The sequence below is a fragment of the Mchenga conophoros genome, linkage group LG16 (assembly GCF_057382185.1).
Source record: "Mchenga conophoros isolate Kocher_MC1m ecotype Shallow Benthic linkage group LG16, M_conophoros_male_GT1.1, whole genome shotgun sequence".
NCBI lineage: Eukaryota > Metazoa > Chordata > Actinopteri > Cichliformes > Cichlidae > Mchenga > Mchenga conophoros.
The window spans coordinates 24,455,609-24,473,668 of record NC_140541.1 but is presented as its reverse complement, the minus strand read 5'-3'; the positions used below and the strand labels follow the sequence as shown (position 1 = coordinate 24,473,668).

The 18,060-nt window shown below is 40.7% G+C and overlaps 1 protein-coding gene across 13 annotated transcripts in view; it reads right to left on the bottom strand.

Moving 5' to 3' along the window:
- LOC146556870 (bromodomain adjacent to zinc finger domain protein 2B-like) overlaps window positions 1–18,060 on the bottom strand; it is a 51,969-nt gene that overhangs the window by 7,575 nt on the left and 26,334 nt on the right. For 7 of the 13 annotated variants that reach the window (XM_085248351.1, XM_085248353.1, XM_085248364.1 and 4 more), the window contains 22 exons: window positions 17,328–17,510; window positions 17,033–17,164; window positions 16,576–16,751; window positions 16,225–16,419; window positions 15,197–15,862; window positions 14,424–14,485; window positions 13,889–14,310; window positions 13,406–13,696; window positions 12,922–12,982; window positions 11,862–11,970; window positions 11,625–11,726; window positions 11,099–11,309; window positions 7,941–8,033; window positions 7,796–7,857; window positions 7,470–7,535; window positions 6,657–6,722; window positions 6,432–6,476; window positions 6,297–6,323; window positions 5,525–5,590; window positions 2,275–2,415; window positions 1,505–1,759; window positions 575–798 (listed from right to left, as the gene is read on the bottom strand). In XM_085248351.1, coding sequence (XP_085104477.1) covers window positions 575–798; window positions 1,505–1,759; window positions 2,275–2,415; window positions 5,525–5,590; window positions 6,297–6,323; window positions 6,432–6,476; window positions 6,657–6,722; window positions 7,470–7,535; window positions 7,796–7,857; window positions 7,941–8,033; window positions 11,099–11,309; window positions 11,625–11,726; window positions 11,862–11,970; window positions 12,922–12,982; window positions 13,406–13,696; window positions 13,889–14,310; window positions 14,424–14,485; window positions 15,197–15,862; window positions 16,225–16,419; window positions 16,576–16,751; window positions 17,033–17,164; window positions 17,328–17,510 — 3,655 coding nt within the window. The remainder of the gene's footprint in view (window positions 1–574; window positions 799–1,504; window positions 1,760–2,274; window positions 2,416–5,524; window positions 5,591–6,296; window positions 6,324–6,431; window positions 6,477–6,656; window positions 6,723–7,469; window positions 7,536–7,795; window positions 7,858–7,940; window positions 8,034–11,098; window positions 11,310–11,624; window positions 11,727–11,861; window positions 11,971–12,921; window positions 12,983–13,405; window positions 13,697–13,888; window positions 14,311–14,423; window positions 14,486–15,196; window positions 15,863–16,224; window positions 16,420–16,575; window positions 16,752–17,032; window positions 17,165–17,327; window positions 17,511–18,060) is intronic. The other 6 variants (XM_085248355.1, XM_085248354.1, XM_085248359.1 and 3 more) reach the window with 6 other exon arrangements.

Below are 18,060 nucleotides of genomic sequence, written 5' to 3'. Positions count from 1 at the left end.
TACTAAGACCACCAGGTACCGGAACAGCTTCTTCCCCACAGCTGTCAGACTCCTGAACTCTGCCTCCTGACATCTGACCCACGTTAACACATGGACTGGACATACACACACCCACAACCACCTACACACACAATGGACAACTGTACCCTCAAACACACAATAATAACATGCATATACAGCCTGTACATACTTACAGTTATAGCATATTCATAACATACATAAGTAACCTACATACTTCATACCATGTACATTATAACATACCATAATAGACCCATTTCTATAATATACTCACATATCGATATTATTGCTAATATATATTTGTAATATATCTATATCATGGCTAAAGCACTTCTGGATGGATGCAAACTGCATTTCGTTGCCTTGTACCTGTGACATGTGCAATGACAATAAAGTTGAATTCTATTCTATTCTATTCTATTCTATAAGATGCAAACCCTTAAAGGAAGCATTTACTTCAATGGTTATTAAGTTTACTATTTATGATTATTTTTTTTAGGTGGGGTGAAATGAAAACACTGACATCATGAATTTCAGTTGGAGGCAGGGCACTCACCTGATCACAGCCTTACTGCAGCAAAGCTCATTTACCAGGAATGCTAAAACAGAGGCCTTCTGTGACGGACTGTGGGCTTGGAAAGGCTTAGTCCTGAGACTAAAAGCCAGCATGGCCACCTCTTTCTGTTCAGAGTGACCCTCCATGTAGATCTGCAGAATCTCAGACACATTGTCCCGGTTGATCTCCACATTAGTCAAGTTGTCCCCCAAGATGGTTTTGCTCTTTAAAAAAAATGAAATAAAAACAAAATCAGTAAGCTTACATGAGACTTCCTTTTTATGTTCTGTAGCCTTACGCAAAAAAAAAAAAAAAAATCACAATATTGTAGGTGTCTGATAGAAAACTGTCCTTTCAAGCAATTATCCCTTCCTGATGTTAAGTGCTTAAGTGTCTCACAGGATGTGTCACATCTGGGATGTGCAGATTATTAAGTCACACTCTGTATATCTCTCTTGGCATGCACACAACAGCTTCTTAGGAGAACATTTAAGTACAGTCAATCAAAGAAATGTTTATATCCAACTACACAATAATGTGGAATGGTCTGGGGAGGAATTAAATTTGTGATTTAAAACTAAAATGGGGCATAAGTACAATAATTACCCACCTAAAGACTTTAGATCTCTGAAGTTAAAAACACATATGGAGCAAATAGCTTGGGTCTTGTTTACAAGGTAAGCTGCTGCCAACATTTCCTTATACATTTATACGTGTCTACTGTCACTGCTGTCAATTCTTTAGTTATTACAGCTCACTCAGCATTGTAATAACCAAATCAGTGAGAATGCAATATTTAAAAATCAGAAACACCACATTTTAAAGGGACACAGTAGCATGTCTGTGCTGTATGTCTGTGTGTGTTATTTACACCACAGGAAGCGTTTACACTTCCAAAAATCCAAACTGCAATTACAACAACAGATTCACCTTGTGACCTGCAGGTACCCCAGGATCACACACAGCTGCAGAGAGCATGGTCACCAACAGGTCCTGGACCTTTTCCATATTTTCCGCAATGTTCAGTAACCCTTCTTGAAGGTCACCTATAGTGAGCGGGTCTGAATTTAAATCCAGTCCCAGCACCTTTCCAAAGCTGTGCAGAAACTGCAAAACCATCAGGCAGTTAGAGAAGGTGCTTCCTGCTAATACCAGACCAGGGATACGGGACAACTCTGGAAGAGGCTGTAAAGAAATGCAAATAAAAACTTAAAGTATGATAAAACCTATACAGAAATTATACACAAAACTATACAACTATAATAGTTACTGGATTGCAGTTTATAAAACATTATTGCAAACTGCTCTGATTTTGAAATTAAAAATGGGGTGCATGTTCCAAGACATATTTTAGTGAAGGACTAGTTTGAACACTTGGTCAATGTTATAACACGAGGAGCCACACGGTGGCACCGTTTTAACCCTTTTCATGAATTCCAGATGCTTTAAATGATCTTAAACATCTGTTTTGTTACAGATTGTGAAACAATTATACCATAAATCACCAAAAGCAGTTCTAATCTTTAAGGATGTGCACAGCTCCAATAATGATAATACTGGTTGATAACTATATCAAAATGATCACTGGACTGGTGGGAAATCTGCTCTTTCAGACAAATGGACACTATTCAAGACGGATATATGAACTCTTATTTCTATTTGCCAACATCTCAGCCAACATTAACACAGAGTGTGTATACCTTATGATCCGCTAAACACATGTCCTCATTTGGCTTCTTCAGCTCCTTTGCTTTTTCCAGTTCTAGTCTTCTGAGCTCCAGTTTCCTTTCCTTGTTCAACTGTTTCTCATCTTTCTTTTCTTTTTTCAGACGTTCCTTCTCCTAAAGGAAAGTTAAATCCTTACAAACAATATACTTATATTTACACTGATTTACAAAGTGAAGAACAAAAAAGAAAAGAAAAAAGAAATGCTTTTAGGATCACCATGTGCTTTCTTGTACTGTGTACTGCATTACTGAATGAATGAATTTATAATTTTGTTTTCATGTCTGGTCATTTACATGGCCAGTTCCTCATGAAATTATTCAGTCATAAACAGACCGCACATGATGTTCCACGAGATGCTCAACAAAACAACAAGCACAAACACAATCAAACAAACACATGAGTCTAAGAATGAAATTTATTTTATTCTTCACCTCTTATATTCAGTCACACCTCATGTTATGTGCACACAGAGGGACCACAACACCATATTCAACAGATTTCCTCAACCCATCTTTGTGTGCAGTTAGTCTAACACAGCATTTACACTTCTCCACATCCTTCTTCTTAAGAACATGTCTATTCTGACAGGAGTGGTCTCATCCAGGATGATAACACTCTCAGCCACAAGTCAAAAAGGGTTACTAAATAATTTAACCATGATGTAGACCACATGGTAAGGCCTTCAACAGATCTCAAAATAACGGGACACCTGTGAGAGATTGTTTCAAATAATAGTGCACAATCAGAAGAAACTGGAAATAAAGGTTGGTTTTTTTGGGGGGGGGGGTTTATTTCTCTAAAAGAAGAACAGATTTTGGGAATCGGTGGCAAAACTAACTTTTGTTTTAAAGCCCTTCTGGCGTTATGTGATACTAGGGGTGCAACGATACTCATATCGATATTGAACCGTTCGATACAGTGCTTTCGGTTCGGTACGCATATGTATCAAACAATAAAATTTTTTAAATTTATTTGATCAACTTTTCTTCTGACGATGCTGTCTGTGTTGAGAGCTCAGTGGATCTGCGTTCGACTACTCCGCCTAGGCTGCACTGTCGAGCACAGATCCACTGAGCGCAGCGCAAGCTAGCAAGACAGAAGCTAAGCTCCTTGCAACATGGCAAATTGAATCTCCTGCACCCTCATTCAGATCTGGCCTTTGGAACTATTTTGGTCTTCATGTGAAGCATGACCCTGATGGTAAGCGCGTCATGGACAAAAGTAAAACAGTATGTTGGATGTGCCACGCAATGCTCAATTACATGGGTGGGAACTAGAGATGGCACGATACCACTTTTTTATGTCCGATACCGATACCGATATCATAAATTTGGATATCTGCCGATACCGATATGAATCCGATATAGTGTTTTTTAATCAACAAAACTGTTTTTTAAATATCTTGCTGCATTTTGTATAAGTTCATACTCAAGTTTAAAACAACAACTACACTAAAGCTATTCTGTTATACCTGTATGCAAAAAAATATATATTTCATAGTTCAGCAATACTGATCAATCTAATAAACTTAAACCTACACCATCCTCCCTATTCTGGTATTTTAAAGAGTACTTAGCGTAAATATTAAGCAACCTAACTAATAGGGTTCCAACTCCCAGCAACAACAAAAATAAATAAATAAAAAATAAGGAACCACCCCTCACGCTCCACCTCATGATGCTTAATCAACGTAATCAACCTTAATTTGATGCAGTGTGAAAAAAAAAAGCACAGAAATCAATTATTTTTCAAGAAATATTAAATAGATTCAACATCTTTCTTGAACAAAATTGCAGACTGCACAGATAGCTTACTAGGGTATATATATTAGACTTAATAGTCACTATATACAGTAATGGACTTCTATTCATTTTACATCAAATTAAAACTTTGGGTGTCAGATAATTATTTATTAAAAGCTAGACATTTTAAATGAGAATAAGAAAGAAAAGTATGTCTTTGTGCCCCCTTTTCCCTGTTAATGCCCTATCAGCCCCCCTGGCTAAACTTTGCTAGATCCGCCCCTGCACAGTTACCAGCCGTCAGCTACGTAGAAAAAGATCCTCGAGTAGAAAGTAATAATAAATAAATTCTAACAACAGCTGATCAAGCTTAAACGTGCTGCTGTTGTTCAGCCGCTGGTTTCCTCTTTCTGGTGCAAAGTGGGCCAAAAACAAACCAGAGAGACGGACTCGCGACAGAAAAGCCGATCAGCTGATCGTTAAGCAGTTTCACGATTGAAGTAGCAGCAAGAAGAGGCAGTCGCTCCATATATCGTTTGGTAAGCTTAACGCAGGAATGCTTTACAAACATTCAGAGATGGACTTACACACTTGCTTTACTTCTCTCGGGATAACTTTGTCGGAGATGAAATGCCGGGTTGCTAGCGAAGCTCCACATGCTATCCAGACCACCGACAGGTCCCGCATACCACAGCCGCTCTATCACGTGATGCATACTGCTCCGACGTGCTAACGTTCTGAGGTGAGTTACGGCGTGTTGCAAGTTTTGTGAGGTGCTTTCGTGATATTTAATGGATCGGATTACATTTTTTATTTTTCTCCGATATCCGATCCAGTAATTTAGGTCAGTATCGGACCGATACCGATACGTAATATCGGATCGGTCCATCTCTAGTGGGAACTACTGCGTTAGCGCAGTTTGCCCGTTAACGTGTTGACGCCGTCCAGCCCCACGCACGGGGCGATCCGCGGTAGCTCGTTAACGGAGATTTGCCGTGTTGTGGCGTTAACGTCATTTCAGATTAACGCTGACAGCACTAGTGGGAACAAAATGAATATCACTGCACATTTACTCCGACATCATCCTAGTGCAAAGACAAGTGGAAGCAGACAAAAAACAACAAGCACGCATGCTACAAACTTTACCCGAGTCATTTAGACAGCCGTTAGCACATGATTCTCCTTATGGGGACCTGATATGTTTAATATGCTGCTGAGAATATAGCCCATTTTAATAAATTAATTTTAATAAATGACAAATTAAAAAAGCATGAACATTTTTTTGTATTGAAAAAAATATCGAACCGTGACACCAAAGTATCGAACCGAACCGTGAATTTTGTGTATCGTTGCACGCCTATGCCCCTGTACATATGGTACTATGTCCCATCATAGCACACTGCTGAACTTTCCTTGTTTCACTCATCCTTCCTTCAGCAAGTCTGCAAAAACAAGCTGTGATACATCAGCAGTTACTCACCTCCGCCTTCTTGCGGGCCTCGACAGCCTTCATGAGTATCATGTGCTGCCTGCGTCTTTCCCTCTCCTGGTAGAACACAGACGCGCAGATTATATCATTTTCAAAGAAAGACATTTGTTCACAGATGTCATTCCTGATGACACGCACAAAGACGTAACAGTCGGCGCGTGTTGCACATTGTACATTGTATGGAACGGTTAAACAAAATGGGACACGGCGATAAACAAAAAGCAAATGAGGGCAGTGATGCATACACAAAGCATAAGCTCAGTGTTAGACACAGCCATTACAAAATTAATCTGAGCGTGTTGGCGAGAAGCAGGCTGAGAGTTTTAACCGCAAGCAGCAGATATTGTTTTGCAGCGACGAGCAAAATAATGAATGCATCTCCACTAAACTGATGAACCACATCATATTAAAGTACCAAGACATCATGGAGATTATATATTATTATTGCTGCATATCTATACAATCATATACGCATAAAAAGGACGAAAGCAGACACATGACATCGTTTCAAAACAAACAGTGCAATAGAAATATTTATTAGAGTGCGTTGCATTCATTCGTGATCATTCTGGGCAGATAATGGATGTGTGTATCTGAGAGATCAATAGTGCAGACATAAGCGGTGCACTGTACTGGAAAAGCCATGCAGACGGATGTTGTTTGACTACAGCAAAAACTAGGAGTTAACCATTGTTGCGATGGCAGCCATATAACACAACACATTCACAATACGTTGTCAAAACACACAGAAGCATACTCATACCATATCTAGTCTATGTCTCTCCAACTCCTGGCAGAAAGAGTTGTCAAAATATTAAGAAACAGAAAAATTACACATTACAAAAAAATTTAAACTAATATAAGAAATTTCCAACGCGTGTGACTTAGGCAACAATACCTGGTGCTTCAGTATGACGGCTTGTAGTCTTCGCATCTCCCTCTCCTTTACAAACAAAATTAGTTCAAGTGGAAAGGAAACATAACACACGTAATCATGTGTTCATTTATACATGCGTTTGGAATGCAGTGCTTTTTAAACTACAAGGCAAAAACCAAAAACATTACGTAAGCAGCGACAGACGTTCAAATCAAAACAAAGGTTAGCTCATTAACCTCCTCTCACCTTGTTACGTTTCTCAGCTTCCAGTATCCTGGCACTCGCCGCCGCTTCCCTTTTTTTTCTCTTTTCCTGCAAGCGCAAAACAGACCCGATGCACTCATTCAAGCACAAACAAAAGATGCTATTAACTGAAGCAAACCTTTGAGATATCTATCAAATGCTTTTGACTAATATATTGACTCATTTTCAACTAAGACATCACACAGAGAAAACTTTAAAACTGAGTGATTTCCTTGTTACATCCAAGATTGCCGTTTGTCAGTCTACTTAAAGCCAGCGGCTCCCTGATAATATCAAATCTAACAGACTGAAATCTTGAGCAATGAGATAATTATTTCCTCCAATTAAGACTGAAAGACAAAATGGCAGTGGTTATTATTAAACACCAGCAGGCAGTGAGAATAAATTAAGCAAAATTTCTATCAGTAATTATAGCCCCAATGAAATCCTGTTAAGAGCCACTTGCCAAGCGTGTCAACTGAAATTTGATTTATGAAGGCTAAAATATTCACAGCTTCTATTAGTGAGGGAATGCAAAGTAGGTATTTCACCTAGCCACGGTAAACTCTGGTCCACCTCTTTCTTAATGAAATACTGTATTTTGCATTAAGCTCCAGCATGGTCTGAGGAGATTTTCATATTCAATGGCACTTTTTGCAAAAAACCAATTAAGCATTAGTCACATGTACTGACTAAAAGTAGGACCACATAATTTAGGAATAGCCTTTGGTTGCTTTTTTTCTTCTTCCTATAAATCCTATCAACAGCAGAGAGGAAGTGTTTAAGAATGTTTCTGCAATAACTTTCAGGACAAACCTCAAGAATTTGCTGTGCACGGAGTTCTTTCTCCATACGAATTTGCTGAATGCGCTTGATCTTCTCCTGGTAAAAGGATGAGGGCGAGATCAAATGAATTAACTATTAAGTCATGCATGTTATAGAGCGGTGGAGGGGAGCACGGTGCGGGGGTGAAGACGTACAGTGGCTCTATGCAGATGAGAAAGGTGCAGCATTGTGGAGAACAGCAACTTTCTTGTACGGTTTCAAAGCTATTCAAGTGTGCTTAAAACCTTTTCACCTTGGAGTGTGTAAAGAGCAGAGTGGCTCAAGCTCTGCGTGGAAAATTAAACATAAATCCTTACTTGCTGTTTAAGAATCTTCAGCTGTTCCCTCTTTTTCCTCCTCTCCTCAGCAGCCATTATTGCTGAAAAACACATGAAAATCTGATCTGCACAAAGCACGTCATCTAGTGTTTCAAATGAGTCTGATTTGACGACAGAAGTTTACCTTGTTGTTTCTTTGCCTCCTTTGCGGCTTGCGCTATAGCCTGTTTCTCTAGTTTTCTCATCATTTTGATCTGAGCTGCCTGTCGTGCTATTTCTGCAACATGATGAAATATAAAATATGAAGCATGAAATCACACGTGCCGTAAGGTCCTCAAAATATTAGAAAAACCTGACCTACACATACAGTGGGGCAAAAAAGTATTTAGTCAGCCACCGATTGTGCAAGTTCCCCCACTTAAAATGATGACAGAGGTCAGTAATTTGCACCAGAGGTACACTTCAACTGTGAGAGACAGAATGTGAAAAAAAAAAATCCATGAATCCACATGGTAGGATTTGTAAAGAATTTATTCGTAAATTAGGGTGGAAAATAAGTATTTGGTCACCTCAAACAAGGAAAATCTCTGGCCCTCACAGACCTGTAACGTCTTCTGTAAGAAGCTTTTCTGTCCCCCACTCGTTACCTGTATGAATGGCACCTGTTTGAACTCATCATCTGTATAAAAGACACCTGTCCACAGCCTCAAACATTCAGACTCCAAACTCCGCCAAGGCCAAGACCAAAGAGCTTTCGAAGGACACCAGGAAAAGTATTGTAGACCTGCACCAGACTGGGAAGAGTGAATCTACAATAGGCAAGCAGCTTGGTGTGAAAAAAATCAACTGTGGGAGCAATCATCAGAAAATGGAAGACATACAAGACCACTGATAATCTCCCTCGATCTGGGGCTCCACGCAAGATCTCATCCCGTGGGGTCAAAATGATCATGAGAACGGTGAGCAAAGATCCCAGAACCACACGGGGGGACCTGGTGAATGACCTGCAGAGAGCTGGGACCAAAGTAACAAAGGTCACCATCAGTAACACACTACAACGGCAGGGAATCAAATCCCGCAGTGCCAGACGTGTTCCGCTGCTGAAGCCAGTGCATGTCCAGGCCCGTCTGAAGTTTGCCAGAGAGCACATGGATGATACAGCAGAGGATTGGGAGAATGTCATGTGGTCAGATGAAACCAAAGTAGAACTTTTTGGTATAAACTCAACTCGTCGTGTTTGGAGGAAGAAGAATACTGAGTTGCATCCCAAGAACACCATACCTACTGTGAAGCATGGGGGTGGAAACATCATGCTATGGGGCTGTTTTTCTGCCAAGGGGACAGGACGACTGATCCGTGTTAAGGACAGAATGAATGGGGCCATGTATCGTGAGATTTTGAGCCAAAACCTCCTTCCATCAGTGAGAACTTTGAAGATGAAACGAGGCTGGGTCTTCCAACATGACAATGATCCAAAACACACCGCCCGGGCAACAAAGGAGTGGCTCCGTAAGAAGCATTTGAAAGTCCTGGAGTGGCCTAGCCAGTCTCCAGACCTCAACCCCATAGAAAATCTGTGGCGGGAGTTGAAAGTCCGTGTTGCTCGGCGACAGCCCCAAAACATCACTGCTCTCGAGAAGATCTGCATGGAGGAATGGGCCAAAATACCAGCTACTGTGTGTGCAAACCTGGTAAAGACCTATAGTAAACGTTTGACCTCTGTTATTGCCAACAAAGGTTATGTTACAAAGTATTGAGTTGTATTTTTGTTATTGACCAAATACTTATTTTCCACCCTGATTTACGAATAAATTCTTTACAAATCCTACCATGTGGATTCATGGATTTTTTTTTTCACATTCTGTCTCTCACAGTTGAAGTGTACCTCTGGTGCAAATTACTGACCTCTGTCATCATTTTAGGTGGGGGAACTTGCACAATCGGTGGCTGACTAAATACTTTTTTGCCCCACTGTACCTGCCAAATCACTCTAAACAACCTACAGAGACAGTTTTTTGTGACAAGCTAACTGGAGAATTTAAGCACTGCCATAAATGCAAACAACAGAGTAGGCTGATTTTAAAGGTGTAATCACAACTGGAAGTTTAGGTCGGAGACTAAGAGTCAAACCCATTTGTGGCTGTCCAATAAGACAACAAATCTTGTTGACAGCAAATCAAACAGCAAAACACTCGATATGTCTTTAAGCATGAAGTACGAACAGTTACCAGGTTTATAAAGGCATATAAATACAGACAAAGCCTACTGTTTTCAAACAAAATTTTTGATGTGAAGCCTGCCTCGATCACGAGATTTTCAAGCATTTTTAAAGACCTGAAATTTTAATCTGTCAAATTTAAGACAAATGGTCCAAAAAGATGGACAAATTGAGGAAATGCAGGACTGTTGCCATCCATCCCAGGCATGAGAGCCTTGCGAAGATCACACCAAGATCAAAACACGCAATCCCTGAAAGCAGTAAAAAGTAAAAAGCAGTCGAAGGGTAACAGGCAATACCAGCAGAAAACCACAAATGAAACCACTGGACACCAATAAAAACACAGCAGTGCAAAAAGCTTAACTGGATGCTTCACATTTCTTTGTGTACATTCTGTGTAGAAAAGGCCCAACTGAGGCAAAAATGTCTCAGTTGTGACAAAAAAAAAAAAAAACAACCCCTTTTTTTGCACGTTATCAATGTTTGGAGGACCAAATGCCATTGTGCACTCCCAAATGTGAAACATGGTGAAGGGAGCAATGTAGTCTGAAAGCTGTTCCGCTACCTCAACTGGAAAAAGGAAGATCAAGGCACTTAAATAAATCAAACAGAGACTGAATGGAAAAGAACCATGTTCATATTTTGGAAAGCCATGTCAGCGTCCTGACCTCAACCCAGCTGAGATGCTGTGACATGAACTGATCAATCAGAAAATGCTGATGAACTCTAACAGTTCTGCAGGCAGGAATGGTCAAACTTCATCCTCACTGTTCTGGAACTAAGCTATAAGAAAACGTGATGGAGGCCTTTGCACCTAAAGGACATTTTCCAAATTAAGACATTCAAAGTTTACCCACTTCTTCCAGCTTGCACTGACTTTAAAACAACTTCTAATGCTAATAGTTATTATCAGTAACATGGAAAGCTGCATGAAGCTGCATAAAGTCTAATTTAGTTAGACTTTAACTATAATTTAAACTCTGAAGTTAATTAAAATTACTGTGAAGAAATTTCTGATAAGAATTCTGGGTTCCCAAAAGGTTATCAATGATTTCTGAGTCTCCTGGCAGTCTAAAGCCCACCTTTAACAGGTGCCATGGAAACATTTTTCCACGTTAACTGACCTTGAGCTTCCAGCTTACGAAGTAACTTGGCATCAGAGACATCTTGGAAGTTATTTTCACCACCATTTAGAGGATAAGGTTTCCACTGTATAGCCCCAGTGCTATCACCTGTCGGCTGGTGCTCAGACTTTGTGCGCCGGCTGCGCCTCCCATCCATCGCTATGATGCTGGGAGCAATCTCATCCTCAGCCAGTAGGAACCACTGTAAACCCTGGGTAATTTGAAGTAGATACAAGCAGAAGGATAAAAATGGCTAGCTTAGCGCTATAAACTCCATATACAGGGTCATTTTGATTTTAGTCCATTTCTATAACCTTCCAAAGATGCTGGGTTTAAAAATGCAACTTTCACATAAATTTATTTGCACTTTTCTGATTAGCTGAAATGTTCTGCAAAATCAGCACTGAGAGGCTAAAATTAACAAAAGCTACTAACTGTACACCAAAGATTGCACATATAATAATCACTGTTGTTACTGTGAGCTCACGTCTGTAAGAAACGAACATGAAAAAGTAGAAGCCTTTACCTCGGGCCCTTCTCTGGCTTCATAGAAATCCCCAACTTTAATTTTTGTACTAAAGCTGAAGTTGTCTCGTGAGATTTCAGTTATTCCATTCCTGATTAAGTACTGCAGACAAAAGAATAACACACACTAATTAATCCATAGGTAGGAACCACCAAACGTTACATAATCCTTCAACAGTCTGATTAGTACATGCAATCATTAAAAGCTCTAAATCCACTTCTCAGAAAATACCACTACCTTCACTACATCAGGATACTGTCGGAGCTTTTTCCCACACGGTGCAAAGTAAGCCACCTCGCCTTGTAGACGCCCCGCTACAGTCCTGATGCGTGTCTCTCTCTGCCACCTGAATGGAAAAAAACAAAACAAAAAGACACCGAGTAAAACATAGTTAATATAGAATTGATGCTCACAGTGTAGTCTGTGGCCTTGTTGTTCACCAGAGTGTAAATAAATGGTCACTGGCTAGCCCAGCAGTTCCCATGAGCTCCACTGGACTACAGCTTACAGAAAACACATGTAGGATCGTATCCCAGACAGCAAAACTAGGCTGAAATATAGCTTTGCGGCCTCTGCTTCCTGTGAACCTGGTAATGAAAAACATCCCTACAAGATGAAAGGCTGTCCTCGTTCAAGCCTGCAGAATTTGTGGGCAGGGAGCTGCTAATGTTGCATGTCTGTTTTGAGGCTGGATGCAATTAAACCCCAACTGCTGTCCAACTGACAGGCCTCATTTAATTTCCATCCCACTATGATGTATTACTCACAAAGTCCCCAAAGGAGAGAAGGTATATTTTTGTGGTCTGCTTCTATTTGGATATTGATGAAGATGTCACCGCATTCAAATCTGGAAGGTTTTTTTGAGTACCAGCTGCAGTCTTTACCTCACGATTACCACTTTAATCTCCAGTGTGTCTTGTTTACACAAGTCAGCAAAATCTTAAAATTACATGGTAAAGGAGAGAATGATTTGTTAAAAGAATAAATATGTCATATTAATTTAGGTTTAACTGAAAACTCTAATATTTAACTGATGTGGCAGACCTGCAAATATAACTGCACTGTCTGTTGGTGCCCATACTGTGTGTTTTAAGCTGCTCCACCAAGAAAAAGTTAGCTGCAGCTGATGTGCGAAAGGTCACTTTTCAGCCATCAGTGAGCTGACATTTTACTTTAACACCTACAGCCTAAACACCAACACTACAGCAAATATGACACTGAGAACAAATTGGGCATGGTCAGAATATCAAACCTTTATCTGGCTCTTTTGATACAAAGTGCAGACTCAAACTCTCACCCAAACTCAAGAGGCAATCGCAGAACTCTCTCATCCGTAACCCTCCTCCTCCTCCCCGATCCTAGAAAACAGGAGAAATGACTCAGCGCTTTTCTCGCCTTCTGAGGGACCTGAGCAGACCCGCCATCCGTTAAACTATAAATCCTGCTTCAAGGAGACATATTTGATGCCTGTTGTGGCTAACGGTTTTCAGTATTAAACTACAGTCCGCATGTGGGTATCGATACGCAACACCACACAAAACAGCATTTTAATGTTTTGTAGGAGGGTGCAAACCTCAGATGCCCCAGAGGTTCAGCAGTACAAGTAGCATATGCAGTATTGAGTAAAATATGCTATATTTTTACTTTACAAGTTTGTTGACAAGATCGTTAATTATATTTTACTTCAAAATGCGTCCTCTCCTCTCACTGAAGCCTGAATTGTAGCTGAGTTTCATATCAGATTGATATTTCATCTGGATTATGGATTTATTATTTATTACCTGGCTGCGAAGCAAATGTGAAGGGTGGCGATGGTGCACTTTGTTTGCCCATTGCTCCGGTGCTGGTGGTGGGGCTGAAAAAACTACTATGTAGACTTGGAGGTTTGGTAATCTGGATGTTGAGCAGGGAGGGGGTGGCTGAGAGGCTCGAGGAAGACTTTTGAGTAGACAATGAGGTTTGAGCTAGTTTCAGAGGACTTCTTTCTGCATCGCTATCTGCTTCTGTCTCAATGGACTCCTTGACATCATCCTCAAAGGCATCAGAGTCGCTCCCCAGGATGCTCTCTGACTCTGTGGGGGATTCCAGTGTGCCACATACAGAGAGAGATAAATTATTACCTAATTAACAGTCCACACACATTCAAACCACACTGAGCACAGCTAATTCCCAGGACCTACCTCATATTTCACAGCTTCTATCAGCAATAAAGTATGATCATGTTATTCTTTATTTAATTAAAAGACAGGTCTAATTAATCTAACCTGAAAAACTGCTCCCAGAATCTTCATCCTCATCCTCATCGTAATCGTCCCCTAAAGAGTCGTCCGAGTTTTTGCTGCTGTGGATATCAGGCTCACTGCCTCTGACCAAATCTACAGGCAGACAGGATGTGTTGGTTCTGGTGAGGCTCCTTCCCGAATGCACCGTCTGGGTAGTTTTCCTTGATCTGGGTTCCGATGAAGCAGAAGTCTTAAGAGGGGAGGCGGAGCTGTCCAACATTTCCTTGGTGCCAGTGCTCAAGTTGATAGGCATGGAGCAGGGAGGACTGGTGGCTGCTAAGAGAGGCTTGCTGTTGGGGGTGCTGCTCTGGATGCGGGGCTTAGTGATGAGGGCCAGAGGGGCATCCTGAACTGCACCGTTGATCGCTCCGTTAGGATAAAGGTTCAGGAACATGTTGCTACTGCTGATGTGGAGAGAAAACAGCTCACTGATACGACTATAATTCAGGTGGTGTCAGCAACAGTGAAGTGGACGCTTAATTGTGATTTTCTGTTTTTGTTTTCTTTTTGTTTTTACCAGCTTTGGCTCTTTGGTCGCTGAGAGAAAACTTGCTTCACAGAATCCGTGGAATTGAGGGGCTTTATAAATAAAAAAATAAAAAGGAACACACAAAAAGGAGGAAATAATTACACCAACTGTCACTCATATTACACTGCTGTGGGCTGTAAATTAAGGAATTTAAGGTGTAATAAGTGACAGTAACAATGAAGAGATGGCTCGAGCCTGTCAGAAACAATGAAGAAACCCGGGCGACTATGGGAAAAATATTTTCAAATTGTTTGGCTTACAGCCATCATGAGACATTAGCTGTCATCTTCTATTTGTTGCCATTGTCAAAATCTGGCAATCAAAAGCATGCATTTAATGTACAGCCATCATCCGAATTAAAACCCCTCTTGTTACAGATTGCTACATTTCCCTCCTTCTTAGGATAGCGACAATAACAGAGTCCTGCAAAAGAGGCCAATTTCTCTCTCTTGATAATAAACAGCCCAAAGCATAACAGAGCTAATTGCTTGTCAGTTTTGTGAAGTATTCCCACAAGAGCTAAACACACTGTCACTTCTAGTGATGTAGTGGTCAGATGCTCACCAAGTATGACAAAAGCCCAGATAAAGGCGCGTGAGCATTTATTCTCTGTTGTGAAAGAACAAAATCATTTCATGACAGAAACCATGGTGGCTGATAAACAAATAAAAACAGGATTATGTGTGCGTGGATGCGGAGGAGGAAACGCTTTAGGCTTCATTGCTGTCATTTATTTCATGTGCTTCGATACTGTAACTCACCTGTTTCGATTTAGAAGTGTGTAAGAGTAACAGGCTTTGATCTGGGAAGTTTCCACTGCTGTCCTTCGTGTTATTGATGGGATGTCTGTGTTTGTTAGAGGGCATCAAAAATTTGGGCATATGGGACTCTCCTTTTGAGGCCAGCAGTGTTTGTGGTTTGGGTAAAGACGACGAGAAAGGAGTTTTGGGTGAACAAAGAGGTTTCAGTGGGGAACACTGAGAGAGGGACTTTTTAGTGGAGCAGAGGGCAAGAGGTTTAGGAGAAGAGGAGACAGAAGCATGCTTTGGCGAGGATGAAGGATGGAAGCGCTTTGCTGATGTTAAAGTGGCCAAATGTTTTGATGAGTTGGAGAAGGAGATGGGGCTGGGAGAAGATCTAAAAGGCAGAGGACAAGCCGCTCTCTGGGATTGTGGTAAGGGACTGTTGCTAACTGCCAGTCCTGTGGCCTGTATGACACTGGTGTGCTGCTGGCATTCCTCTTCTGAAGTCCTGGGCCTCTGGAGAAACAGTGCTGCAGACTGAAGCAGGCCAGCAGGACTGGAATAAGACTGGGGGTGATAAAAGGAAGTCAAACGAACACTGTTACAATGTCCGTCTTGAGTTGAGCTGCCATCAACTGTGCAAGGTCTCTTCTTTTTACTCTCGGGAGTGTTGTGTGTCAGCCGCTGAGTAGGAGGATGAGGCAAACAGAGAAGACAGAATGTCATTTCAGCTCCTACTGAGAGAGCCTCATGGTGGCAGCTCTGTCAGCTAGCACAAAGCCTAGTTTGACACCCACCAAAGAGGCAGCTATTGACAAACCAACTACCATCTAATCAACAGAAAGCATTTTTTATTTTTCAAATACAAATTAACCTTTATTTGTTCTTACCCTAGAAACAAACTAAAGCAAGCTTTTTCACATTAATCAACTATTAGACTAAAAGGAAAATATTTTGAGAATGTTTTCAGCAAAAACTGATCTTAACGGATTTTCAGAGCTTAGCTAAACACACTGTTTACAGAGCAGTTCAAGAGACGCACTTACTTTGACTTTCTGCTTAGCTGGACTCTGTTTTTCATAACCCGACTCTTCACTGTCGCTGCTCTGGTCATCATCATCTTCCTCTTCCATATCGTCAGGGTCGCTGCTGCTCTCCTCAACCTCGCTGGAGCTTTCTGACTGAGACTCTGATTGGCTGCCACTCATGCTCGATGTCTCTAGTGGTCTTTTGTTGGGTTTCTTAATGGTAATAATACAAAGTCAACATTTTTTTCATTAGGTTATAGAGGAGGGACTAAACTATAAACTTTCAATAGATGAAAACACTAAAGTGAGTTTGCATGGAGTGGAATACACCGCTATCAAAGGCTCTTAAGTGTTTGACCAAATATTAACCTTTTGGTTTGCTTTCTCAACGGCTTTCTGATGTAGCTGGCCCGGCTCATGACTGTTGGCTTGAGGTGTCTCCTTCTTTCCCTTTGCTAGTAATGAACTAGTGTTCATAGCAGGAGCGTTCCCAGCAGGAGAGGAAGCACTCCTGCCATTCACTGTTCCATTAACACCTAAAGAAACTGGCATTGCACATTTATTTTAGTGGACACTTATGAGAACAAGTAATATGACTCATATTACTATCAACATGTTAAGAGGACAATTAAAAGGAACAAGAAAAGTATATGAGGTTAACGACCACACAGTAATTGCACTTAACAAGGCAAGTTTTATATTAAAAGCAGTATGTAATTTGTGCATACGCTTTCCTTGTTAATCACTTTTAATTTACACGTCCTTTTTATTGCCTAATAGGGCACAAAAGTAAGACTAGGGAATAATTTCTCACGAGATCTTTTACCTGAAGGCCGTGACTGGAAATCAACAGGATCGTGGCTCTTGAAGGTTGATAAAACAAAGGGATGCAGACCTAAAAGAGGGGGGAAGAAGGCTGCAGCTGCTCTGGTTTGGGTCTCAGATGTCCGCCACCAATCTGAGTGCGAGAGAAAGACATTGTACAGTTAGGCATTAATAATCTGTTAGTGAACTAGTGGAGAACTGGATTTAACAGCCCTATTTCACAGTATTCACTAGATTCACATCCATTATCAAAATGAGAAAAATATGAAATATATAAGTATCTTAAGCATCATTACCTGGAAAAGTACCAAGCTGTGATGGAGCAGCCAAGGCAGACAAACCGAGACATCCTAGGCCTCCAAACTCAGAGCAGCTTGAACTTGATGCGTTGAGCGCGACAGGAGAGTTGGCTAAATTCAAACCATTGGGGCTGACAGACATATTTACACATTCATCCTCCATTATTCGCAGCGAATGACCTGGAGAGCAAAGTAAACAGTTATAAGAATCACTGAATCTACTGATCACCATCCAGCTTCCTATCAAATCTTTACACGCCTACATGTTGATACAATATATTCCCAATACAGTGCCTATATTGTTAAAGAAAGAATGTATTACCACACATCACAATGGGCTTCATGATGACATGTAAAAGAAAAATATCCAATAGACACAGATCATACAGATCATACAATTCATACTTTTGAATTTTAGCCACTGACTTACTAAAACGAGTGACTAGAGAGTTAAAATAAAAGGATGACTAATCATCATCTCTGCTTGCGTTGCAACAGATCTAAGCTGGATAAAGCAGGATCAAATTAAACACAGGATCTGCTGGTCCAGAGTCTGTATCTGGTCACAAGCGATTTAAAGAAATCACAAAGCCTTAGAAAATGAACTAGGGCTTTGCGCACCTTTGGGACTGACACATGCATGAATAACAAACTCCCTTTTTCTTAAATCAGAATTAGCCTCTCAGTATTTAGTTAAGTGTAGACTGAAAATAAATAAATAAATAAGAGG